This window comes from Balaenoptera physalus (genome assembly GCF_965194825.1).
Source record: "Balaenoptera physalus genome assembly, chromosome: 1".
Classification (NCBI taxonomy): Eukaryota; Metazoa; Chordata; class Mammalia; order Artiodactyla; family Balaenopteridae; genus Balaenoptera; species Balaenoptera physalus.
Window position 1 is genome coordinate 59,651,225 of NC_138882.1, and position 27,874 is coordinate 59,679,098.

Sequence of the window (27,874 nt, forward strand, 5' to 3'; positions counted from 1 at the left end):
AGTGTGAAAATGAGAATGGTTTCATCATCACATCCCCAAACAAGGATGGAACCATGAAGGTGCAAAACAACTCAATCATCATCAACTGTGATGGGTTTTATCTCATCTCCCTGAAGGGCTACTTCTCTCAGGAGCTCAGCCTCAGGCTTCAGTACCGGAAGGGTCGGGAACCCCTCTTCTCCCTGAGCAAGGTCACGTCTGTTGACTCTGTCACAGTGGCCAATCTGGCTTTCAAGGACAAAGTCTACCTGAATGTGACCACTCACAGTGCCTCCTGCGAAGACATTCAGGTGAATGGTGGGGAATTGATTCTCATTCATCAAAATCCTGGTGGATTCTGTGTCTACTGAGGACCTGATGGCTGCACCTAAGCCAAGCACCAACATGAATGCCAAACTGCGGGTGGACAGGACACAGATTCTTCCTTGGGAGTGGAGGAGTCATCCCAGCTCAGCCCTCATATATGGCCACTTGAGATGTGACCAGAAGATCACTCCATCCCCCACTCAGGGATATTTAAAGCTTTATTTTATGTAACAATTAACTTTATGTATTTATCCTTATATCTTCTAAATCACCTAGCCCTCATCCCTCAGGATTGCCTCAAGCCTGTTAGGCACCTCCGAGAGAGTGAGAAAAATAGGTGCCTCTTCCTCAGGATGTTGTTTCTATTGATCAGGAAATTGTTGTAATACACTTTCATTATTGAAAAAGACACTTGACTACCATTTGCTGGATATTTGACATCTGGCATTGTCAAAATGAAGAAGACCAAGGAGGCGGTTTATGAATCTGCCAAAGGTGGTGGATTGACCCCTGGCAGCCAAAGGTGCCTCTTCAAGATGAAATTGGTTGAAGTTTGCATATTGCCTAAATACCTCTCTCATGTGGCGGAGTTCAAAAGGAAAATCAACTTGTGAACAGCTGTCAGGACTTGATGAAGATAGCTGGCTAAGGAATACTCTGTGCTTTTTTCTTTCTTTTTTCTCCATTTTGCTTTCCCAGCCTCCAAATGTTCTTGATAGAAATTTCCCTTCAAAGAACCATCTCGGGGATGTGATGCTGTGAAAAATCTAATCAGTGACTTAAGGAAAACTGAGAGAGATTTTTCTGAACTGGGAGAGTGAGATAATTTATTGTGAGGGTTATCTTTATCACTCAGGAGAGCAGTGAAACTGGACCTCTCAGGGTAACAGTCAGTGGGAATTTAAATTGTCTGGGAAGGAAATCACATTCTTTGCCACAGAGAGGCGAAGTAGCACATGCCCATCCTCCTGCTTATGCTGTATACTCAGCCCCACACCTTGTACTCATGGACCACCTTGTTAGTTTCAAAAAAAAATGAAGCAATTCTATGATCATTTGCAACTTTATGTCAGAAGGCATTGAGACGCTATTACATCTTATGAAAAATAATGATCTCTGTCTAGAAACACCATAATATCACATATGATCTCACATTGATAGTTGAGGCTAGAAGGACCAATAATCAGCCAATACCAAGGCTTTCAAGAGAATAAGATCACCTAATGTTTAGTTTAAATATCCCACAATGTATCTGGCTTATGGCATTGTGGACAAATGTGATTTTTCTTAATTTCCAGATGATTTGTAAGTTTTCTGTGTCAAAACTTTTACAAATTTGAATTTTTTTTATAAAAACTTTTTAGAATGGTAGCAAGTGTTTCCCTGCAATTTTAAATAGAGTGTGTGACATATCATAGAATATTTCTGGATGATTCTGGGTCATCATAGTAGTTGTACTGTGGTGCGCTACAGTGATACCTTCAGGGTCTCCAGAAAGGTGGAAGGCAGTTTGGCCCTACGCTAAATGGTCTCAATTACATTTGGATTTTTTTCTTGTCTGTTTGATACAATTATTTTCCATCTCCAATTAAGTGCCTGTCTGTCTCCAACTATATTCCCACCACTCAGTTTTAATCTGTTATAGGCAGAAGCTAAATCAAAATGCTAAATAAAAAGAAGCTAAATAAAAGAAACTGTGCATAAGGTAAGAGTAACCAAACTCTGAGTGGCCGCCCAGGCACTCACATAATTGTTATAATCCTAGGTAAACATCTATGGAGGGCATGCTGTAGACCAAGCGTTAGGCTAAATGCTTTACATGAATTGGCCCCCCCCTTCCCCAAGCCGGCTTGCGGGATCTTAGTTCCTGGCCCAGGGCAGTGAAAGTGCCAAGTCCTAACCACTGGACCACCAGGGAACTCCCCTACGTGAATTGTTCTGAGCAAGATATTCTATGAGACCCGTCTTGACTACTCAGAGGATTTAAACGTGTGTGTGTGCGTGTGTGTACTTCTTTGTTATTGACTATGTTCTCAAAGTCAAAGTTATTCAGTATTACTTATTCTAAGTAAATGTTTATGAATATAGATAATATTTAAGAAAATGTATGTTTACTTTTTTAAGTTTGGAATTTCTGACTATATTTCTTCCGGACGTACACATTCCAAGCCAAAGCTTGTTTTGTGGGTTGGTTGTCTTTGGTGTTACGGCCCCTCCTCACAGGCGCCCACTCCCTGTGGATACACATGGCCTGCTCTTCCCATGCTGGCCTCCTCCAGCCACACAGGGACATTTCTGCCATCCACTAGACTCACTCCCCCAGCTGCCACCCGTCAAAGTATGTGTGTCCCATGTAAATCATTCCTTCAAAGGGATAATTAACCTTTCTCCGAAAACAGTGGAGTTTTGTGGAAATGAAAAGTCAGGAGATTAGAATTCTAATTTTGACTCAGTCACTAACTAGCCAAGGGACCTTGGACAACTAATTCCCCATTTTTGGATCCTGCTTTTTTCCTCCCTTGTTGAATGATCATTTTAGAATCTTATGCTCATAATGCTAACTGTGAATGTACATAGTAAATATCTATGTACTGGTTGCTGTGAGTCAATATGTATAATCTTCTCTTTTACTGTATGGAGTTTTTTTTTTTTCTCGTACAAACTAACATTTTCCCTCAGCCTTTTTGGTGATTCCTTTGAGGGCAGTTACCAATTGTTACTTAGTGACTTTCTGTTTAGGGAATGGCTTAAGAGATTCCAATCTTGATTCAAATTGTAATTATTTCTTATGCATACCGGGCAGGTCCCCTGTTTTGAACCATAGTTTTGTATTTAGTGCTCTCCTGGCTCTCAGAGAGTATTAATATTAATATTAATAATATAGCTAATAATAATATTGATATTTACATGGAAACAAATAAAAGATCTCAGAATTCACTACTGGTTAGAGCGTTGAGGGTTTTTATTTATCCTTCTCTTCCTTTCCGTGTTCTGATCAGCTAGTTCCCCAATGAGGGGAGGACAGAGTAAACTTTCTGGTTTCCTGTCTGCCTTCAATTCCAGCCATCCCAATTGTGTCCAAGGGATGGTTGAGCTGCCAAAGTCCACCTTTGCTTTTGAAAAGGCATTCACTGGAATTCCGCAGGCCTCCTCTTCATGGTTCAAGAGACCGATACAAATAGAATTCTACTATGTACTGTTGTCCTTTCCCTTGGGACTTCTTGTCTTGTCTCTAAGTCTGGGATGGTCTCTTTGAGTATTATGTCCCCTCTCCTTAGTAGTAATTACATCTGCAGTTTTAAGTAGAGGTCCTAACACTTAATGAGTTTGTGTGCACAAACTGGCCACAGTGATCCCTGTGCCACCTGTGATGGTGTTAACTCTCTCCTTCCTGAATGCTCCTCTTCCCTGACTTTTCTGAACTCACCCCTTTGTGGTCCACTCTTTCCCTCTCTGTTCGCTGCCTGTCTCCATCTCCTTTACCCCTCCTCTTTCTCTACCCATCACTTTCACTATAATGCTCTATAGAGCTCCATCCTCAGCCCTCTTTCTCTACAATGGGGGTCACAGTCTGGCAGCCTAGAAGCCACAGTCTGGCTTATGTATGTGTTCAATTTGCTTGTTAAGTTTGAATTTAGTTGCTAACACTTAAACATTGGGGAATTTTTGGCTTCTTTTGACAAAACGATACAAAACAGGAGATCCGGTGATGCTGGGCCCAGTTTTGACATGACAGGAATCATCTCAAGCAGGGTAGCAGCCTCCTTCTTTAGAGGGACTGTGCACTCTCCATTTCTCCAGAGTTCCCCCCATTTCATACAATGTGCAGATGTGCTTATAGCAGCTCACTTCACTCACTTGCTGCCTGGCCATGGGGCATTTGAGTTGTGATCTCTGTTCCATACACTTGGCAATTTCATTGATTCTTATGCCTTCAACCGCTGCTCATATACTGATATCTAAAATCATTCTCCATCTCAGATGTCTTCCACTCCAGAGTCAAATTTACTGTAATCATCTGTATAATTAGTAATACATGCCATTCATTGAGTACTTATAGGCCAGACATCATATTAGCCATTTTATATGAATTGTTTAATTCTATCTTCCTAACAGCTCTTTGCGGTAGGTATTATTATTCCTGTTTTATGTATGAGAAACTGAAACTCTAAGGGGTAACATAATTTGCCCAAAGACATGCAGCTTATAAGTGGTGGAGCTCAGAATCAAGACCAGGGATAGTTGACACTAAAAACCCATGCTTTTAACCACTGCTACCCTGCCTCTGGGAAACTCCATGTGGAAGTAATGGGCACTTTACTCAGGATGCTCGCAAAAGAATGTCCTCCCCCTCACCAAGACTACCCCTCCTCCTGATTCATGATGTTGTTTAAAGACATCATAATCATTGCTGAAGCCAGAAGCCCCAGTGTCATCCTGTTTTCCTCCTTTTCCCAGTCCCCACCGATGAGCCTGTGGGCTATGGCTTCTCCTCATTAACTCTTCTTTAGACTATAGAGATAACCTCTCACCAGGCCTCCATGCCTCAGTGAGTTCTCATTGGATTAAGAAAATGATACACTCTAGTTCAATAAATGAATGAGATGAATGGACAAAATGAAGCAGAGTGCTATGGTGAAAAGCTCACGATGTTTGGAACCTAGTTTTAAATCCTGACTCTGTCATTCTCTAGCTCGGTGACCTTGACAAATTTTTCTTTTTTTTAAACCTCTCTGAATCTTTCTTTATCTGTAAAGAGGGGATATTAACACATACCTTCTGGGTTATTGTGAGCATAAGAGTACCTAACATATCGCCTGGAACATAGTTGGTCTCAATACTCAATAATTATTTTATTTATTTATTTACTTTTTCCTGTTGGTTTCTTTATCTTTTTTTGTATTTTTTTTAAACATCTTTATTGGAGTATAATTGCTTTACAGTGGTGTGTTAGTTTCTGCTTTATAACAAAGTGAATCAGCTATACATATATATATATATCCCCATATCTCTTCCCTCTTGCGTCTCCCTCCCTCCCACCTTCCCTATCCCACCCCTCTAGGTGGTCACATAGCACCGAGCTGATCTCCCTGTGCTATGCGGCTGCTTCCCACTAGCTATCTATTTTACATTTGGTAGTGTATATATGTCCATGCCACTCTCTCATTTTGTCCCAGCTTACCCTTCCCCCTCCCTGTGTCCTCAAGTCCATTCTCTAGTAGGTCTGTGTCTTTATTCCTGTCCTGCCCCTAGGTTCTTCATGACCATTTTTTTTTTTAGATTCCATATATATGTGTTAGCATATGGTATTTGTTTTTCTCTTTCTGACTTACTTCACTCTGTATGACAGACAACACCATACACAAAAATAAACTCAAAATGGATTAAAGACCTAAAGGTAAGGCCAGATACTATCAAACTCTTAGAGGATAACATAGGTGGAACACTCTATGACATAAATCACAGCAAGATCCTTTTTGACCCACCTCCTAGAGAAATGGAAATAAAAACAAAAATAAACAAATGGAACCTAGTGAAACTTAAAAGCTTTTACACAGCAAAGGAAACCATAAACAAGACCAAAAGACAACCCTCAGAATGGGAGAAAATATTTGCAGATGAAGCAACTGACAAAGGATTAATCTCCAAAATTTACAAGCAGCTTATGCAGCTCAATATCAAAAAAATAAACAACCCAATCCAAAAATGGTCAGAAGACCTAAATAGACATTTCTCCAAAGAAGATATACAGATTGCCAACAAACACATGAAAGAATGCTCAACATCATTAATCATTAGAGAAATGCAAATCAAAACTACAATGAGATATCATCTCATACCAGTCAGAATGGCTATCATCAAAAAATCTAGAAACAATAAATGCTGGAGAGGGTGTGGAGAAAAGGGAACCCTCTTGCACTGTTGGTGGGAATGTAAATTGATACAGCCACTATGGAGAACAGTATGGAGGTTCCTTAAAAAACTAAAAATAGAACTACCATACGACCCAGCAATCCCACTACTGGGCATATACCCTGAGAAAACCATAATTCCAAAAGAGTCATGTACCACAATGTTCATTGCAGCTCTATTTACAATAGCCAGGACATGGAAGCAACCTAAGTGTCCATCAGTAGATGAATGGATAAAGAAGATGTGGCACATATATACAGTGGACTATTACTGAATAATTATTAATCTACAAAGTCACTCCACAAGGCAGAAAGTGAGTGCCAAGTGAATAATGGAATTTATCTGGTTTAGTGATGGGGAAATCACTAAAGCAAATGGAAGAGCCTTGCAGAATTTAGATGGGAGAAGAGGAAAGGAGAACATAGCAGGGGGAGAACAGTGTGTGCAAATGCCTAGAGGTGGAAATTCTCATGGTGTTTTCTGGGGACAAGGAACTTCCACTGTGGTTATGACACTCATTCTCTCATTCCTTTATTTGAGCATATTCTGTTTTCCAGGACAGAAATCTGTGTTTGGTCACGGTTGGAGGTAAGGATTAATGAGTAGTTTGAGGATAAAATATTGGAGGCATTAAAGACATAGCTAAGAATTTTAGATCATATCCTGCAAAGGGAGACAATCAATGTTTTTGAATAGAGAGAATTTATTATGATTTGGGGGCAGAGCCTAAGTTCTTGTCAATATCACTTTTCATTTTGACCCAATTCATAGGAGTACTGTTCTCTGTCAGTTGAACAAAAGCTTTCAATTACTTCTACTAGAAGAAAATAAGAAAAGGAAATGTCATAAAAGTTTTTAATACTTTTGGCAAAAGGTATACAGAGAGCTTCTTATTAAATTCAGAATTAATGTTTAATAAAGACCACAGTGGGTGGTTTTTAAAATATTAATTATATATTTTTTAAAAAGTATTTTCAGATATCAACCAGAGAGAGGTTATGAGCACTAAACAATAATCCCTGAAGATTTCAATCACTGTGCACATTTATTTATTTGTTTGCGACTTAAATATATCCTGTTTCTAAAATTTAGTTTTTGGCAGTGCTTTGGAATTGCCTATCATCTGTCTATCTGTCTATCTATCTATCTACCTATCATCATCATTTATCTTATCTATCACCTATCTATCATCTATCTATCACCTATCTATCTGTCTATCTATCATCTATCTATCTATACTTTTCCCCTGCAATAGCCTCCCTCACAGAGTATGTGGGTAGCCTGGGACTTCCCCAAGAACATCCCTAGTAATTAGTCATGGTGGCTCTTATAGCCACTCATTCAGTCCATAATCCATGGGATCAAGACATGGAAGGATATTGTTAAAATTTTAATGTAAATATTACTTAGGAGAGCTGACACATGAAGCCTATTAATACTTTACCGTTATCACTCCCCCCAACAAAAAGCTGGTCAGATGGTTCATGCCAATCTTGAGGGCATGGGATGTAAGGTTCTTTAGTTCTGACTGATGCCTGGGGGACAACTAGGGTAGCATTCAATCCAGAAGCAGGCAGGGAGTTGCCTTAGGAAGAGAATGTTGAGCTTCCAGGGTATTCTATCATTCTGCTACAGCCCTTCAGAACTCTGGAACCACTGTACATAGGGTGTGGTTAAACATGGGCCTTGACCAGCATTTTGTTTAATGGAACTCATTGACTTTGTTCATCTTCCTATGGTCTGTCTGTGGGAGGGAGCAGAGAAATGCTAGGAGCTGAAACAGACTTTTAGCATTTGGGTTTCCTTGGAGTCATGCCAAGGCTGAGAAAATACTTTTATGTTCATATACATTCTCTTTATTGCTAATGGGTATAAAAGACCTTTATTTTCCTCCTGATTTATTCAGTCTTGACCTTTGGTTTTTGAGGTCTGAGGTTAAAAGAAGAACAGTAACCAAAAAAGCAATCTATATTGTAGAAATATAAGCAGGAAATAATTTCTAAAGGTCATTTCAGTCCAGCTCTTTACTTTTATTTAGGATGTACTATTTATTAGTAAGGACATATATCATCTTAGTGATTTTTAAGATATGACAATCTGTATCCTCCCTGTATAATCTATTTTAAGAGTTAACATTCTGTAATCCTATGACAATTCCTTAAGGCAACTTGAGCCTTTCAATTTATAAAAATCTCATTCACGATTATAAATAAGCAATAGTCAGGCAGTCAACATAAATATGTTCTACTCCTACTATATGCCAGGCATTGTACTTGGCACTTAGTGATACCTTTTTTCCTCATGAGAAATGAAAATGAGCCATTATTATTGATCTTTTAGTCTCAAACCCCCAATACTTGCTGCTATTATGTCTATTGTCCATCCTTTTCCTAGCACACATGCATTACCCAGATGCATTATAGAATATTATCGATCAATAAAAACATTGATATAATATACCACATTATTTGTATATTTTTCATTAAAACTATTTCTATCCCCTTAATCATGTTAATACTATTTTAATCTCTTAAAAATTGATGCAAACACACGTTTTTTAGGTGAGTAATAAACAATTCTCATTTCATTTACAGTTAAAACTCATTTTATTGGAAGTCAAATACATAGCATTTTTGAAAGAGCAGATATTTGAAAGCTCAAAATAATTTTGTCTCTGAATTTTCATTTTTAGAGTGTTGAATTCATAAGATAAGGAGACCAGAGACAGAGTTAGTAGATTTCTTGTATAGCATTCCTTATATGATTGATGACATTTTATCCATTCATCCACAGATAATTATTGAATTCCTGCTTTGTGTTACTGTGTGCCTACTATGCTAGGTACTCAAAATATAAAGACCAACACAGAATCATTTCTTTCCACGAAGTATTGAGAATAGTGCATAGTGTTAACTGGAGTGAGGAGAAACTAGATACCAGGTAAGATATCAGGATATCAGTAAGAAGCTGAGTGTTGATGACTGTAAAGAAAGGAATGGATCTGAAAGATATCAGGAACAAAAAACTAATAGGACCTGTTGATTGGTAGGATGTGAGTGGTAGATTTAGTGGTGAGGAATTCATTTGCTCATTCATTAAAACTACTGTTGTTTTGAGAGTCATGAAAAAATAAGAAACAACAAGCAAAAAATGAAGAGAAAATGAGAGTGCTATGATAAAAAAAAAATAGTGGGGTTATTTACTTTAAATTGGGGAGAGACCTTGTTGAGATGCCATTTAACTCAAGATCTGAAAATTTGAAGAAACCAGCTGTTTGAAGCAAAACGTGTTAGCAGGGGCCAATGAGGTGGGGGTGAATAGTGGAAAAAGGAAGTTAAAAAATTGGTCACATCTATGACCATGTGACCAACTTTGGAAATGAGAACTATAATAGTTATGAGTATTTTTCCTTACTTTGACATGACCATATTTATGCACACATTAACCACTCTTTTCCTTCCACTTTCCCATTCCTCTGTCATCTCCTATAACATGTGTTCATGGTGTTAACTTTACATCTTAGTGTGACTCAGCTGGAAGAGGAACAGAACATCATCCAAAGATGGATAAGTGAACTTTGTATCTTATTTGTGGGAGAGAGTTAACATGTTTTTGGTGGCACAAGTGATAGCTGTATCATTGGTAGAAGCATCATTTTGCTATTGTCTTTATTTGGAAGTTAAGTATGATTAAAAGATACTATGTTGACAGGGGTGAACTGTGGTGGGTTCATATTAGTACAAGTTAGCTCAGGTTGAAGTATAATTCCTAGCATTCTTTTCCCTGTACAGGGAGAAGTTTGCATGACAATTAGAAGGTAGAAATGAAGGAGCAGCCGTTTTTATACTCGAGAGGTTGGAGACGTTGTGGCAACTGACAGCCATTAGTGCTGATCTGCCAGGTCACCATGTTACTGTGAGGCAACACCCGAACTCACAGCTTATCTACCTCCTTCCAGATCTCCTTCCTCGGCTTCTCCAAGTCCTGGGCCATATACTTGTGCAGCTCTGTGGTAAAGGGATCTAATTTCTCCTGCAGGTTACCAGTGTCCTGAAAGTTGGTGGTATCCAGAGACAGATGTGGAGTCCAGCTTCTCTCCCTGGGTCTAGTGTTCAAGAGAAAGTGATGGCATGGAGAAGAGGCAGGGAAGTACCAATATATAAGATAACAGGAGTCCTTGAAGAAGAAAACCAATTAAAAAACAAACAAACAAAAAGTGCTAAAAACTATAGTTTAAAAAACTGTTCTGAAATCAAAAAGATTTGAAACCACATATTGCATGCATGGGAATACTGACCCTCAATGACCAATACCAAGACATAGTAAAATTACTGAACTTAAAAAAAAGGGAAATCATTTAATAGGCATCTTGGCAAAAATGTTATCACCAGACTCTTTGAGACCAACACTCTATTAGTTTCCTATTTCTACTGTAAGAGATTACCAGAAACTAATGGGCTTAAAACAACCGAAACTTATTCTCTTACAGTTCTAGAGACTAAGTCTGAAATGAATCTTACAGGGCTAAGATCAAGATGTCAGCAGGGCTGGCTCCTTCTGGAGGCTTTCAGGGAGAATCCATTTCTTTGTGTTTTCCAGCTTCTAGAGACTGTTCTCATTCCTTGGTCAATAGCCCTGCCTCACCTCACATGTTCTCTCCTTGCTTCAATCAACACATTGCCTTCTTTCTTTTCTGTAGTCACATCTGCCTCTGCTTCTCTCTCATAAGGATATTTGTGATTGCATTTAGGGTCCATCTGGATAATCCAGGGTAACCTCCCTATCTCAAGACACTTAATCACGTCTGTAAAACCCCCTTTGCCATATAAGGTACCACACACAGGCTCCAGGTATTAGGATATGGGTATCTTTGATGGGGGCTGGGGGAGGCATTATGCAGCCTACCACAAACACTTAAACAAACAGCCAGAAGAAAATGGAAAACATTTAAAATACTCAAGGAAAGAAAATACAAGATAAAAATTTTACATCCAGCAAAAATAACATTCAAATATAATGGGCATAGATAAATTGCTTTCAACTTTTAAGAACTCAGGAAATATTGTTCCCATAAACCCTTCCTGAAGAATCTATTAGAAAATGAGCTATAATAAATAGATAGACATTGACCTAAGGACTTGCGGTGATCATGAAACACCTAGTTTTCATAAAGATAAGACTTGGAAGGAAGAGATTATAGTATATAATGGCTACATCCTATGACAACATAACTTTAAAATGTGTAAGGGAGAATGGGGAGGGTATATTAAAAATATGTTTTAAACTGTTCTTAGTAACTGTATAGATGGTAGTCATATTAGTACTGCTATTCTGAAACTGTGTTGTGTATAATGTGGAATAAAATAAATGTACAATCATCATTTAAGGATTAGCTCAAAGAAAACTCCCCTTTAAGTCCTCCTTTAATTCCACTAGGAAGAAGAAATCTTTTCCTTTCTTTGAATTCCCATTATACATTATACATTATATAATTCTTTTATGATACATTTCAAAAAATTTTTTATTATGGTGATTTGAAGCAAGTTTTTTTCTCAAGCACTACAATGATGAGTTTCTATACCTGACACAGTGCTAAGCATATAAGGTTGGCCAGTGAATAATTTTTTGTGAATAAATAAATCATTTATCTTGAGGAAACTTAGCAGGTACAGAGATAAAACATTGGTATTACTAATAAAATTCTCATACTGGGTCCACATTTCTTTTTTCCCAAAGTGTTGTGAAGGATAGAGTATCCTCATTAATAATGTCTGCTCACTAAATAGTGAAATGTTCCTTCTATAAGCCCAGGTTCGGCCCCCTAGTTATTTGTTGTTGTTTAGATTGGTAGTATGGAAATAGCTCCCTAAGGACCCATACTTTTATTTTCTAAAGGTAGTTTGTTCCTGTGGGTATAATTTGTTAGACAAGCCTCATAAACCATAATTAACTACCCACAAAAAAGCAATCCCGCCTTTGTTAATCACCTGCCCACACCTTCTTTATAGCTGTATAATTCATTCTGAGTCTGTAGCCTAGCCACGTGCTTACAAGCAGAAGATACTTGTAAGAGGAGACTTCTGCCAGTTGCTCTTAGACCAGAAAAAAAAGCATGACTTTCTAATGTTTTGGCTGACTTCCCTGTGAATTTACTGTCAGTTGAAAACATAACTCATTTAGCATGCAACAGGAGTCTTTCTGGAAGAGGAATAAATATCTAGCTAAGGAGACTGGAATAAAAATAGTATCCCAAGCTAAGTCTAGACGAGCAGACAGTTGAGTCTAGATCCACATTCCATTGAATTAATGTTTTTCCCATAAAGTTAAATAGACAGGAAACTCTCTCAAATTGCAGTAAGTCATGCTCTTCATAAGACTTTTGCCAGAAATTCTCAAGCCGCTAAGTGGCAGGCTGCACAATGTATGCTATAATTTCCTAAATAAAAGCTTCCTTCTTAGGAGGGCTGAGATGGCCCTTGGGACCATCAAGAAAGGGAAGGGAATGCAGTGAAGGAAAAGCAAAAATAAAGCAGGCATGGAGAAGACAATCAAGGAAGGGACAATATAAATGTCCTTCAAAAACATAGATTTACAATAGAGGGTTATTAAACTTGAGGTTTACAATAGAGATTTATTATTATTTCAATTCAATTTATTTGAACAAGTACTTGTTCAGTTTCTTTCACCAGGTGCCTGACACGGTAGGTGTTCTGGAGAATCTGAGAGAGATAGAAAGGAAGTAGAATAATATGATTGGTATAAACCCAACATTTGGAATCAAAGGAGGCTTGACTTCAAGTTGGGATTTTACCATCACTTATCAGCTGTGTCCTTTGGCTAATTACTTAATTGTAGGTCCCCTACTCGTTGCCTTCCCTGCTCCACCACTGTACAAATAGGGTAATGAAACATATCTCACTGGATTGTTGTGAGGGTGAAATGGAGCACTAAGCACAGTTCAGTTCTCGACATTTTCAAGACAATTAATAATCTTTAGTCACTACCTGTAGAGTCTTATTTAACAGAAACCAAAGACATAAGAGCCTCTAAAAGAAGTAGAGAGAGAGAAAATGTTGTGGGTTCGCAAGAAAGATGAATAAGATAAATAGAATGTTTTGCATCATTAGCAAATGGTGCAGACTTTATGATTTGTATGAAGTAGTAGGCCTGAGGGTTTTATTGAAACTTCTATGGGCTTAAGAAAGTTTTAAAAAAAGGCACACTTAGCATTTTACAAATGAGAAAACTAAGGTTTACAATAGCAGAGACTACTAGCTAATTGACAAAACTGTTTCCTTTTCTCTCTTCCTCCCTTGAAGTTAGAAGTAGCCATGTGACTGAGTTCTAACCAATGGAATGTGAGTCGTAGCCCATCCTACTTGCAATACTCTATGCTCTTCTCCTATATACTGGCTGGATTTTGATCTCCAGGGAAACTTTGAAGCCTTCTTCAGCCTGGGTCTGTAACTGACTGCATGAAATAGTCTCTTTCCTCTCTCTCGTTATCAATCCGAAACACCTTTTTGGCCTACATACACAAGAAATTTCCACTGCTTTAAGTTATTGAGAGTCTGGGATTTTTTTTTTTTTTTTTTTTTTTACAGTAACTAGGATTGCTCAGCTAAAACAGTTGGAGAGAATAAGAAATTGACTATATATAGAACAACTCACAGAGCCATATTTAAAATCTCAGAGCATCAAGGAATCAGATCATAAATCTACCTTTATCATTTTTTACACCTGTTGTACCTCTAGACATAGCTTGAAACTTGTAAAACTGTTGGTCTGGTTCCTAACTATGCTGGGATTAATGCATATTGGTGGGGAATAATCATGTTTATATTTGTATTAAAAATACAAGTGGTCAAAGGTAAGCTTTACATCACTCTTCTGTAATTTGGTGACACTTGCTTTTGTATACTTTCTAATGTCATTGTACAGGTTAAGTCAAGCAATATGGCAGTACTACAAACATTATTCTTCAGAAGTCTAAATATTTTATACAACAATTAAAGTCTTGCGTACAAAGAGCAGTGGGGTCTTCAAATCAGTTATTTTCCAAGGGGCTTTTCCTACTTTAAAATCATAGAATCATGGTTATGATGTTAACACCTAATTTTCATGGAGCTTATACTTTGCCATGTACTGTTTTAGGTGCCTGGAGTATAACCTTATTCACCACTACCGCAAAGAGACCTGAGACTCCACATCTCTGCTCAAAAGAGATTTTAAATTACTCACTTGGAGTTTTTACAAACAAAAAAGTCTCTAGATTCCTTGCAGTAGTGATCAAGGAGAGAGATGAAAACTTCACCACTAACTTGTCTGGTTTAATTCATTACTTATGCTTTGTTTGCAAGTCAACAGTTAAGGTATCCTTTGTAACCTAGCCAGTCCGGTGTACTAGAATAAGAGATGTACTTAAGGTAAGACCCTTAGGTTCCAGAATAAAGTCTGCCACGCACATCACAACCCTGGGCCTTAGATCTGTAATTTCTCGTCCTAATTCTTATTGTCAAGAAGTTCTAAATCTATGGGATGGATAAATCTGTCAGTATAATCTCTAAAATTTCTGAATCTAATATTCTACTAGAGGACCAGCCCTATTTAAGGGGAAAAGGTACCACCAGCACTGCCACCAGCACCTCTACCGTCAGTGTTGTCATACATCTACAGGCAATGGGATAGTATGGTGGCTAGAAACAGATGTGAAAGCCAGTTGACCTCTTTGAATCTTGGTTTTACCATTCATTAGCTGTGTGATCTTGGGCAAAATACTAGACTACTCCATGCCTCTGTTTGTTCATCTGTAAAATAAGGAGGAGAGTAATAGTTACTTCACAGAATCATTGAGGAGATTAAGTTATTTCATGTATGTAAAACATTTAGAAGAGTGTCTGGCATATAATAAGCACTGATTACATATTAGCTATTACTGTTATGGTTTTAGGGTAACTTATGGCACTGGGGAAAATATAAGGCCACTGAGGTCGCATATTGCTGTCACCTCTCTCTCTATATATATAAAGAGCATGGTCATAGGTGGCCAAAAAGCATGGATATTTTGACTCTCCGTGGGTGAGGGCCTTTAAACATGAGGAAGTATCACTAACATTCTGATTCTTAAGTTGGATAGGGGGTAATGAGTGTTTTATTACTGTGTTCCATAATGTACATATTATTTTGCATGCGTCAAATATTTCATCAAAAACAATAGGATTTGTGAAGTCCTATTTATGAATTTATATAAAATTATATAAATGGATGTGCATATGTAATAAGAATGGTTTTATAACATTTAAAAAATCATGGGACAAGCACTCTGATTACCTCAGTTGTAGAGTGACATCCAAAGAGCTGAGTTAAATGCAACGTTGGCTTGCTTTGCCCAGAAAATGAGACTGAGTGGGGATGAGCCATATCAAATACAATGGTAAGTGGGTGAGATTTGTCTTTGATGCCAACAAGATCCTTGTCTTTACTCTTTTATGCTCCTGGTTTTCCTTCTGGTCTCACATTCTATCCTTATCAAATCACACTTTTGGGCCACCATCACCTATTGCCTGGTTTTATTCAACATCCTCCTAATAGGTCCCCTTGCCACCAATCAAGTCTCCTCCAATCCTGTCTCTACCCCGCATGTAAGAGGTCCTTTTGAAAATACAACTTTGATCAGGTGACTTCTTGTCTTGAAACTCTTGGACGAGTCTCCATTGCCCTCAAGGTAGAATTAACATGGAATGACATAGCAAAGACTACTAGTTCCCTTTAATATTGTTTTCTCCTTCTTCCTTACTAACAGAACCCTGATTTTGTTAGGGAGAGCAATTGTACTCAACTAAGAAACTACATTTCCAAGCACTCCTTACAGATAGGAATGGTTGTATGACTAAATTCTGGCCAGTGAGATATAAGCCAAAATGTCAAGTGTGGCATCTAGAAAAGCTCCACCAAAAGGAAACTAACTCAGGGGGACTGTAACCTGTTGCTTTTTCTCTCTCCTTCCATCTCCTTAACTGAAAGAAATAGTGGCTCAAGCTGAAGTGGCCATTGTGAGACCTTGAAATGGTCTTGTGGAGAGGGGTCCTGCCATAAAGATGGCAGAACTGAAAGTAAGAATGAGCTGAAATCTTTGATGGTTCCTCCATCATGGAAATAGTTTGGACTGTCTACTTCTGGATTTGTTCTACATGAGAGAAAAATAACCCACTATCTTATTGAAATGGTGTTTTGGTGACTACCATTTCTCACATCCATACATAATTTCTAAATGATATTCGTGGCTTAAGGTCTGGTATCTATCTCTTCAGCCTCATATTCTACCCACTTTTGTCCTCAACCCTCAAAGACCTATATCTAAAGCATAACAAATTAGTTTCAGTTCCTTAAGCCTGTTTTCTAATCTCTCTGCCTAAAATGCTTTCTTCCCTCCCTTTGACTAGTTTAATGTCTACTCTTCATTCTAGTCTTAATTATCACTTATTCCAGGAAAGCTTCCTTTTCATTCTAAGTCTAAACAGTTATCCTTCCTACCTATTTCCATTAAATCCTATACCTTCTATCTTGTCTGGTATCAACTGTAATTGATAAATTGCTTACCTGTTTCCTTTACTAGGTCTTAGGGTCAGTGATAGCAAGAACTGTGTCATGTCTACAGTTTTATCTCTAATATCTACTGCAATCCTGGTACCTTAGAGCCGGTCAGTAAATGTGTGGTGACTAGTGAATGAATGAATGAGTGAATTCATACCAAAATGAAAATTATGGATTTATCTGCATGAGCTTCTTCTAATAGGGCTATTTTCCTGTAAAAAGAGGTCAGAGTTTAACTCCTATGAAAGAGGTGGGTGGTCCTTTTGGTTCCCCTGATATCACATGATATAGCCTCTTGTTCCACAGAAGCAAGAGAAAATAGCAGATTTCCACTTTTGTCTATGATTTGCCTTTATCAATATGCACTCCTCACTCTTCCTCCTTCTCCTCTTTTCCCACATACCATGGCTTAGAGGAAAATTCAATCAAGGATGGTTATTTCTTCCGGGAAAATATCATCTCTAATTTAAACCAAACAAAACCCAAGGGATCTGTCTGGCTCTTTTGAGGTTGAGTAATGGGTTTAGAGGAGAATGTCACCATGTGCCAAATGTTGCACTGATGCCATCAACTCTTCGCGTAAATTTGACTTTTTGTTCCTAGTTTTTGTTACTCACACTTTCATGGTCTTTTTTTCCTTTCTGAGTAGATCATAATTTGCCAAATGTTAACTTGCCTTGGGGTCTGTGTCTATGGAGAGACTGAAACCTGGCTGGAAGTATTTGTTTGCCAAGAGTGAATTACACTGCTTATGATTTTCTTGAATAATTTTGTGTTTAAAATAACTAACACAAAATTGTTACTTAAAACAAACCAAGTTCCCCAACACAAAGATGAACAAAAACTTAAGGAAATCCCACAACATGAAAAAGAGACACCAAACCCAACAAACAGAACTATTCCCACTGGTTAGGAAACACAGTGTTAGAAGAAACTCATACGAGGAAGAAGGGACCGGTTTTCAGAGGACGGGGACATCTGATGCTAATCCAGACCCAGCTGTTTGTGAGGGCTCACGTAGCTCCTAGAAACTCTTCAGGAGCCACTGACCTACAACCTATGTCATAAGTCACACAGCTTATTTATGACATGTCCTCATTCCTTACACCTTAGTACTATAGAAACTTTCTTCAGAGATTTGTGAAAAAGAGCTTGGAAGCCAGCAGTGCTGCTTTTTTGTATTTTTAAACATTTTTTTAAAAATTTATTTATTTGGTTGTGCCGGGTCTTAGTTGTGGCAGGCATGCTCCTTAGTTATGGCTCACCAGCTCCTTAGTTGCAGCACGTGTGCTTCTTAGTTGTGGCCTGCGGGCTCCTTAGTTGTGGCATGTGAACTCGGTTGGGGCATGCATGTGGGATCTAGTTTCCTGACTAGGGACCAAACCCAGCCCCCTGCATTGGGAGTGCGAGTCTTAACCGCTGCGCCACCAGGGAAGTCCTGCCAGTAGTGCTTCTGGGATGACAGTGGAGTGGGCAGAGACACTGAGATGTGGAGGTGGCAAGCAAGCACTGAATTGGGTACATTCTGTGGGCAGGCTCCCAATAAGCCACTAGGTAGTTCTGGGTGCACACTGAGAAAGTGGTGAAACTTTGATCACATGACTTTGGATTGTTTTTCAGAAGCTTACTACCCAGTGGTGTCCTGACTTCTAAATGTGATGATTATATAAACATTTGCTCAACGTTGATCATGTATCAAGCATGGGAGGTGTATGTATGAATGTCTGTGACAAATGACCCCTGATGGAGTTCTCTTCACTCCACTCCAGCTGCTTTTACAAATAAGACAATAGTTAAACAACAACACAGTGAAAGATGCTATGAGTGCTGATGAATGGGATGGACATGGACTGCTATTGTATTGGCAAAAGAAGTCATTGTAAGTTGGAGCTCCCTGAAACGTCTTCATGGATGTGGTAAGCTGTAGCTGAATATTAAGATTTCTGATTGAGTAGCAGAAAAAATAAAAATGCTAGGCAGCTTGCCCTGCAACTTGCAATCTTTGTGGATCCTAACAGGCAGAAAACTTCTATTGCCAAGAAGAGTTACAAAACCTAGACATCCTCAAGGCTTTGGAAAAAAGTCAAGAATTACTCCACAGTGCAATAAACAGGATGAGAAACCAGAATAAACCAGAATAAGGACATCTGCATTTGTGGCTGTCCAAAGTCTTTTAAGTAGACTCTATACTTTGATTGTTCTCCTGTTATGATTCCCACCTTTGTTGAATAGGATGGTGCTGGCATGTAATCTAGATTCCACCAATCAGACATGCAACCTTGGAGTAAATAATGTAAGGAAAAGGGCTGGGTGCAGGTGGCAGTGGCTTGGTTCTGGGACCAGTGTTGAAAGTGCTGTTCTGTGGTGAAGTTCTGGGAGGAGTTTTCGGAAACTCAGCCATAAGTTTATTTCTCTGGACCCTTGAGCTACCTAATATCCCATAATAAATTCCTTTTCTGCTTAAACTAGCTATTGATAGTTTTTGCAACTAAGAGACCTAGCTGACATTCTGTTGCCTCTTGATAACATCTGTGGGTCTTGGCTTTAGAACTGCCCTTCATCCCTCACTGGTTATCGAGTGGATCACATGAAGTCTAAGCAGTAGAGTCACCATGTATAACTCATGATATAAGCAGAGTACGAGTTCATTGTCTCCCTCCATCCCTTTAATGTTTCTTCAGAGGAGGTACTCTTTCCTATTCTATGAAAACTCTAGTGGATCCCAAGGCTTTTATGTTCAGGAGGTAGGGTTGCTTCAGGTAACAAACACAGTCTGAAGTCAGTAATTAGAATATCCAGGAGGAGATATTAAACAGATATCAAAATGGGATTTAATGGCTTATCTCCTCCTACCCCTGGATCAGCCTGTCTCAGCCTGGAAGCTTCTAGTAGGAAAGGGGAATGTGGTTGGCTCCCTATCCTCTCATCCTTCCCCAGCTTGCTGGTCTGGGAGTGTAAAAGGGATAGAAAAAGCATCAGTTGAACCGACCAAATAGAATCAGTTTATATATGGCAGCTGTTGAAAGCAGAGTCTTTCATGAAGCACTTTGGTGGCTCTTTGGAAGCCAAGATCAAGTCTCTCAGACTTCAGGTTCCCTTGTCCTGAGAAGACACTTCCCTAATCTAGATGGTTACTTGTGCCTCCTGTAGTTTCTGGTAATCTGGCTTTCATCTCCAACTTTTTGCTGGGGTTCTGCTGCCTTTTTAGGAGGCTGTATAGGACAAGCACCCAAGATGAGCTCTCACACCTGGTTCCCATCAACATCGCTTGTCCTGACAAACTCTAGTAGTGTTGGCTAATCTCAATGTAACAGTACTTCCCCTGTCCTTGCCACCAGAGCAGTTGGCTCATGTTTTGAGTTGATATTCTCTGGGTGGACATTAGACTGCACACCCTTGTGACCTATAGAGGTCACATGTTAAGCTCTTTCAGTGGCCCCATGGAAGCCCACACCCCTCTTATGAGGGAGATGAAGGGGCATGCATCTCTTTCTAACATCTTGTTATAGAAATAAAGGACAGGTAAATGTTTTGTTAAAGATAAAATTCTTTCAAAATCAAACTAAATTCAGCAAACATATGTGCAGTGGGTAGTGAGTTAGGCCCTGGGGATGCAGAAATAAATAAAATATGCTACTTCCTCCCCATGTAGAAGATTTATAATTGCAAACAAGAAATTGCAAAATGGCATGTGCTAGGGAGAAATGGTGGTATAAATCACTCTACTGGAATGATTTGGTCAGCAGAGTAGATACTTAAGGAATGAGTAATGACATAGAGAGTATACCACACGAACTCAATGGGAAATGTCTGGATGTATGAGTGACATGGGAAACTTTGAAACTCAGAGAGAAGATTATGCTAGGAATTCGGCTCATTGAAGGGAGAGTTTCCCTTTCATTTGCTACAGAGAAGTTTTAGATTTTACACTTCGAGTGACACATAGGAGGCTCATGGCTTCAGATATCTGCATACTTTGTTCACCTTTAGGTGTCTACATAAGTTTGAGAACATATACTGAGAACATCAGTAAATACAAACAAGACTTTTGCTTCTTTAAAATTCTCTCAGGGAAAATAGAAAACAAGCACAAGGAATTTCTTAATGAGTAGAATTAGTTTCCTTGGATCTGAATAAATTAACAATAGAAGAAATTCTCCAGGTTATATTCTCTGGTCACAGTATAATAAGGTGAGAAATAGTTATTAGTAATACTTTATTGTTATTACTTTTATTGATGTAAGAATTCAAATGAATAACAGGAATACCATATGGAAAATGTTTAAAAATCTCCAGTATAACCAGTAAAATAAGACATAAGCCAATTACTTAATAACAGACCTTGGAGTAAATAACAAAAATTAGAACTGTTCGTAATACAGAAAATCTTGGGGATGGAGTCACAGAAATACTCAGAGGTCAATTCATAGTTTTCAATGCTTTCACTGTTAAAAAAAATAAAGAGCAAATAAACAAAGCATTTACCTTGATTATATACGGGGAAAAAAACACATTAAAAGTCCTAAGAAAACTAGCAGAAATGAAATAAAACAAAAGCTGAAAAAATTAATTGTTAAGAAAAAAATGTTGGGACTTCCCTGGTGGTCCAGTGGTAAAGAATCCACCTTCCAATGCAGGGGACACGGGTTCGATCCCTGGTCAGGGAACTAAGATCCTACATGCCACAGGGCAACTAACCCCACATGCCACAACTACTGAGCTCACATGCCTCAACTAGAGAGCCCATGTGCCGCAAACTACAGAGCCCATGTGCTCTGGAACCCGTGCACCACAACTACAGAGTCCATGCGCCCTAGAGCCTGCACGCCACAACTAGAGAAGAGAAAAAACCCACAGGTCACAACTGGAGACAAGCCTGCACGCTGCAAAGAAGAGCCTGTGCGCCACAACGAAAGATCCTGCACGCCTCAACGAAGGTCCCACGTGCTGCAACTAAGACCCGATGCAACCAAAAATAAATAAATAAATTTTTAAAAAAGAAAAAAATGTTAAAGCAGAACCAACAACCCCAAGAGCTATAATTACACTTAGAAGGCTGCAGATTTTATCAAGGAAAAAAAAAAAAAGGAAGAAAAGGAAGAAGAAAAAGGAAGAAAAGCAGAAAAATCAGCATGGAAGAGACTTGTGAGCGAGGGTTCCCTGCCTGAACCAAGAGAGAGGAAACCTGTCCGAGGGGACGGTGGCAGAATCTCAGCATTGCAGGGCAGATGACACAGGTAATCAGAAGGCCGAAGCAGAGCTTCCAGCCTTTTTGCCAATTAGGGACCCTTCTCAGGCAGGCACCGAGAATAAGGAGCTCCACCTGAGACAAGACAAAGAGCTAGAAGGAGTGGCAACAGCCCCTCAGAGTGAACCCCACATATTTGGGAGTGATGCTGTTCTGTTATCTTTTCCATTTCTTCTCTGGTAGGTGATGGTCTGGGTCATGTGAGGTCCCTACTGTCCTCCTCAGAGTTAGGAGTGAGGAGAGTGAGATTTAACACAGGGAACAGTTGAATACCATTTAACACGGTGGGAGGCGGGGGCTGTCCTCACTCCTGGGACTGGGGCTCACCGCTGTAGCTGCAGTGAGAAGTCAGGAAGCTCCACCAGGTGGGTGACCAAACAGAGGAATGCTGTGTCCATCATCCCAACCGCCTCAGTGCTTATATCCCCACAACGCTGGGGCCCGTCGGGTGCTGGATCACTGAGTCCAGTTGCCACCACTGCCTTGAAACACTCATGTCTCAGGACCATACTCGCCAGACAGAACTGCCGCAGGAAGATGGCCTTGCCTCCCTTCCGCCTTCCGAGTTTCACAGGAGAGCACAGGCAGAAGCTCAGTCACATCCAGGACCTCAGCTGAGAAAGAGTCTGGGAAATGTAGTCTATAGTTTTTCAGATTACCAACCAATCCAAACCCAACCAAACCACAGAAGGGGGTTGGAAACCAATGTCAAGTGCTGATGATCGTATTCAGCACAGTGTGTCTAGATGTAGGTTTCCTTTCGTTGACCTTGTTTGGGGCCTCAATCTGAGAGTAGATGTCGTTTATCTATTCTGGAAAATTCTCAGCCATTATGAACTCAAATGTTGCCTGACTTCTCTGGGTTCCCACTTTCTCCTGGTTTTCAGCCTCTGAAGATTCATCATTACTTTCTCTCCATTGACTCACTGAAAAAAAAAAAAAAAAAGTCTTTTTTGGGGGGAGTAATTTACCCAAAATGTTAGGTTGTTTTCAACCTTTCATTTGGACTCTACTGAATAATATAAGTAATAAAAATGTCCTGAGGTAAAATCTAATGTAGGTTTAATCACATGCTTAGTTTTCCCCCCTTCAACAATGAAAGTTTATTAAAGAAAAGCCAGGAGCTGAGGGACCATGGGGTTTATGGGGCTGTTTTTATGGTTTTTGTAGAGGCCAGGGCTGATCCACACTGGCTGGCTGAGGTTAACTATCAGGTCCAGCAAGGATGCCTTTGGACAGTGTTCAGTTAAAGCTAAGTTTCTTAGGTAAATTGGTCTATGGCATACGTCAAAGCTTATTTCTCATTAAAGAGGAGAGCAGGTAATGGAACATCAGTTCTCAGTGACAGGGGAGAGAAGCAGCTTCTAACTCTCTTGGTGGTGTGCTTCAAGAGTGGCACGGACAATTCAGAGCCCTCGCCCTAGAGTTGCTAGACATGAACCATTAATTAGACATAACAGGTAATATTTCTGAGAAGGAAGCAGTGAGCAAACTGACCTGCAGCAAATAGACAACATAAATAACAAGATTTTATTCCTCAAGAGGCCACGTTAGGGAAGAGGTGCAAAACAGCTTCCGATAGAGGTTACTTGATGGGGTTCAGAAAACATTACTCTGAAACATGGTGCCTTGGCATCATTGAATATTGGAAGCTAGAAGAAACAGAGAACTGACAGGTGCAGGGAGAACTCTGAATGTCCCCTTCTGCCCTGAAGCAGCCCTTTCTATACCTGGAGGAAAAAAGGATTCTTATTTCCAAAGATGGAGGGGTGCTAAGAGGAATCCAGAGGAACATGTCTTGCTAAGTTTCCCAGTTTACTACCTTTAGCTCATATCCGTTTGTTCTGTCATGTTTTTCCATGACTTCCCGCTCTTCATCAAACCTAGTATAGAAACACTCAGGCTTAACTATTTCTTCAGGTTTTTATTTCCCTATAAAGCCTCCAAAGTCATGTAAAACTTACATTAAATAAATTTGTATGACTTTTCTCCTGTTAATCTGTCTTTGTCAGTTTAATTTTCAGGCCCAGCCAAGGAACCTAATACTTTTTCTTCCCCTGCACTTAAGTGGAGACACTCCTGCAGCAGTTCATAAACATGCAATTAAAAATAATTTTTTCCCCTCACTTCAGGGCCATAATGACTCCAGGAAGAGAAAGGAAGTCTGTTCCTTAGTACCTGAACTCCTTACGTGCATTCTCTCACAGCTAGCAGGGGCACAGAGAACATGGTGACAAAGCCTCCTTGGGAGCAGAACCCACAGATACTTTCTACCTTTCCTCTGGGTCAGGGATATATGTGTTCCACTAGATTCTGCCCATCCAATTAAAGTGGCAAGGCATCCTAGCTGTTGATCTGGCTAAAGGCTAATGCTGGGGCCCAGGTCATGCCTGCTCTGGGCCTGAATCTTGTATGAGGCACAGATGTGTAGAAGGGAGACGTAGTTCACTGATGCACAGCTGCACTCACTCAATCCCCTCCAAGCTTTCTCTGCCACATTACAGTGTGCTCATTAAAACATACAGTTGTCCTGCCACTACCCTATTTAAAATCCTTCAATGACTCCTTCATTACCTTCAAAGTAAAACCCAAATCTGTTATAGAAGATCATTCATGATCTCAGCCAATGGTTACTTCCCCACTCCAACCATTCAAAACATTTTGGTTGCCCATGACTATATATATTTCACTGTTCCCAGTGTCTGGTCAGAGTAGACCATGCCCTGGGTCTCCCAAGCTGAATCAATGAATTCTCTGCCCAAGGACTCTTGGGCTTGAGGGGAGAGAGAGACAGAGAGAGAGAGAGAGGAGCAGAGAGAGAGAGAGAAGGAGAGAGAGAGGGAAAGATCAGTTAGACCATCTCTGGTAGTAAAAGTTGCAAGAGGTCAAACTCAAGTGTTGGCTGGTGACCATGTTTTACCCCAATGTGGAGTAGACCACTCAGCAATGAGAGAGGATGAGATCCATGTGTAGAGAAATGTGAAAGAGACTGAAAGGGAGTCCTGGCAGCATTGAGTACCCAGCTCCATTTGGGTTTTATTACATTGTTGACCTGGCTAACTCCTTATCCTTAAGAGTTGTGTGTGAGACATTTCACAGAAATAAGGACATGAGTTTCTGGTCTCCAGTGAGGGTGCCATAAAAAACATACCATGTGCAACACTCTCTTCAGTTAGGTCTGCTTGGAATAGCATTTGCCCGAAGGACTGAAGACATCCAGTTATTTCTAGATTGCCTTTGACTCAAAAAAGTGCCTGAAGAAAAATTTTAAACATTTAAAAAAATTTCTTGAGACGTTTATTTACTTTGTAAAAAAAAACATTTTGAGGCTTATTCTTCTCAGCAATTAAGACAAGATCCTGAGCTTTATGAAAATACCTGGTAACTTGAATTTGAAAAAGGCAACGTGTTGGAGCATTCAATGGAAAAAACCTGCCCCTTAGGTACAAATCCAGGCTAGCGATGTTTGGAATGCAAGAAAGAATCTAAGGAATTAAATTAGAACTCATTATTATCTGCAGAGCATGTCTTTTAGGCTCTGGGATTGAGCAAGTTTGTGCTGTTTGAAGTTGAGATGTGGAAACATACACCCAAGAAATTTCCCTTTTGTTGGTAGCGCAAGTCAATACCTGGGAAGCTGGTTGAGAAGAGGTGCAGTGAGGTGTGCCCTGTGATGATCCCTTCCTCTTCATTCACAAGAACCTGGCTCCGCTCTCCCCACCTCAGGGCAGGAGGTGACTGAAGAGTCTGTACAAGGCCAGCAAAGTCAGGCAGAAAGTCCGTGACGTAGCTCCACAGACTGCAGCTGAGAAGGGAACCACTAGTTCAGTAAAACCAAACCTGAGAGAGAAGTGGGCAAAGGGAGAGGAGAGGAGCGGGGCGCTGGATCAGTGTAATAGGATGCTTATAGCTGGGTCTTCAAACTGGAGTCCCCCCCTCAACCTACAGGTACACAAGAGATTAAGGAGAACATGCTGGGTTGTCCTTTCTGGACTGTCTTTATTAAAAAGAAAAAAAAAAATCCTTCTCAGACTTTACATAACAAGGAACCCCAAAAAGGGAAGGGGGTAGGTTTGGTACTTGCAAAGCCTCCTTTAATTAGGCACAAGTCAGTGTTCCATTGGCATATTTTGCACGATTTCAAGAAGAATCATTATTCCAAGTCCTCAGGGTGCTAGAATTACCTTGGCACCAAACCCCAGGGGTCTACTCCAAGCCCCTCCATCTCTCCAGGAGCAGGAACCCAGCCTCGATCTCCTTATTTGGGTATTAAGGAGGCAGGACTTTATGGGACCACTAAAGAATCCGGCAGTTGGGGGAATAAAGGCAGGTCAACAAAGGTTTGAGGGTGGGACAGGGCTCTGATGCGTGAAAGGAGGAGTCTGGATACGTTTCTGAGCCCAAGGCTCCTGCCTTTGCCTGGCTAATCCAGCAAGTAGCTGCAGCTCCTCAGGAGTGTGCCAAGTGAAGGAAGTAGATATTTGGTTTCACTTTTTAAAGTAATCACAATTTAGAGAAACTGGCAGAGATAAGATCCCTCCAGGGCTTCTGCTTGGATGATGCAATTGGGGCTGGGAGGGAGCAGCTGTGATGCAAATAGCTTGGGCCAGCCCAGGAGGAATCTCTGGTGGGTGGAACAGTCTTTCGGTTAGGAAAAAAAGGGGCATCCTTGCCCAGTGGGAGGAACAGGCAGCTCGGACTTTTGCTTTCTTAAATCCACCCACTGAATGGAGACACAGCTGCAAGCGATGAAATCCACGTTCCTGAGAGGTCTGCTCCTCTGATTTTAAGGAGTAGATTTTTTTTCCCCGCCTCTGTGGAAGGGTCTTTTAACCACCTTTAGCAAAGGATAAAATAACTTGTTCTCCTCAGGACAGAAAATTGATCCTCCAGACCTGTACCAGCACCTTTATTTCATACAACTGATTTGTGACCCACCTAGAAAATCAGAAAGCTGCAGCTCACAGGAGGCTCACAGTTAAAGGAAGTAGAAGGCAGCCCAGGCTAAACAAATGCCAGCCCTTAAACTGCTTGTGCAGGAATTGAAGAACAGACTTCCTCAGGGGGTTATTCTGTCCTTCTGTGTCAAAACAGAACTGCTGACTTCAGCGAAAAAGACACATGCTTTGCAAGATCATTTCCAGTACTGATGACAGAGTTACGTTGGTCCACAGGGCCTCATACTTTCATTTACTTAATTTATAAATCACACCCTGCCTTCTCCTCCCTCAAAAAAAAAAAAAAAAAAAAAATTGTGGTAGCGTATTACAAAAGCAAACAAAACGAGCATCGATGGGATCACAGTAGAAACAAGATAAGACAGGGAGAGGGACATGTTTGGTTAGAAAATATGCCAAAAGGAAAATCAATATTATTTCCGTGAATTGTGCATTTAAGTAGCCAAAAGAAAGAAGTCAAAGAAAGAGCCAAGTAGCCAAAGAAAGAAGGAAGGAAGGGGTATGGTCAAGCCGCTCAAGACGGCTGTTCTCTTGCTCTCTGTACCAACGCCCCCGGACCAGTGCCTGCTTCACCTACACCCTACTTACATGGCTGACCTTCCTACATACTTGCCCCAGACCCCAGCTGGTAACTGTTCTTATCAAAGGGGTGGGGCACGCCCCTCCGCTAGTTTCCCTGGTAACTGACGAGCCAACCTGACTTCAATTCCCACTCTAACTGGCAATCTTCCCTTCCTCCCAGGAGGGAAGCCTGCCGCCATGTTCTGCCGGCCGCTGTGGGAAGTCGCTCCAGGACCTTGCTTCAAACATGTAAGCTCCCCCATCCATGAAACCATAGCCGTCTCTGTTGCTGACT

At 40.2% G+C, this 27,874-nt stretch overlaps 1 protein-coding gene across 1 annotated transcript in view; it reads left to right on the forward strand.

Moving 5' to 3' along the window:
* TNFSF4 (TNF superfamily member 4) overlaps positions 1-27,874 on the forward strand; it is a 223,977-nt gene that overhangs the window by 180,157 nt on the left and 15,946 nt on the right. Inside the window, exon 3 of the mRNA XM_082439479.1 lies at positions 1-27,828. Coding sequence (XP_082295605.1) covers positions 1-350 — 350 coding nt within the window. The 3' untranslated portion in view covers positions 351-27,828. The remainder of the gene's footprint in view (positions 27,829-27,874) is intronic.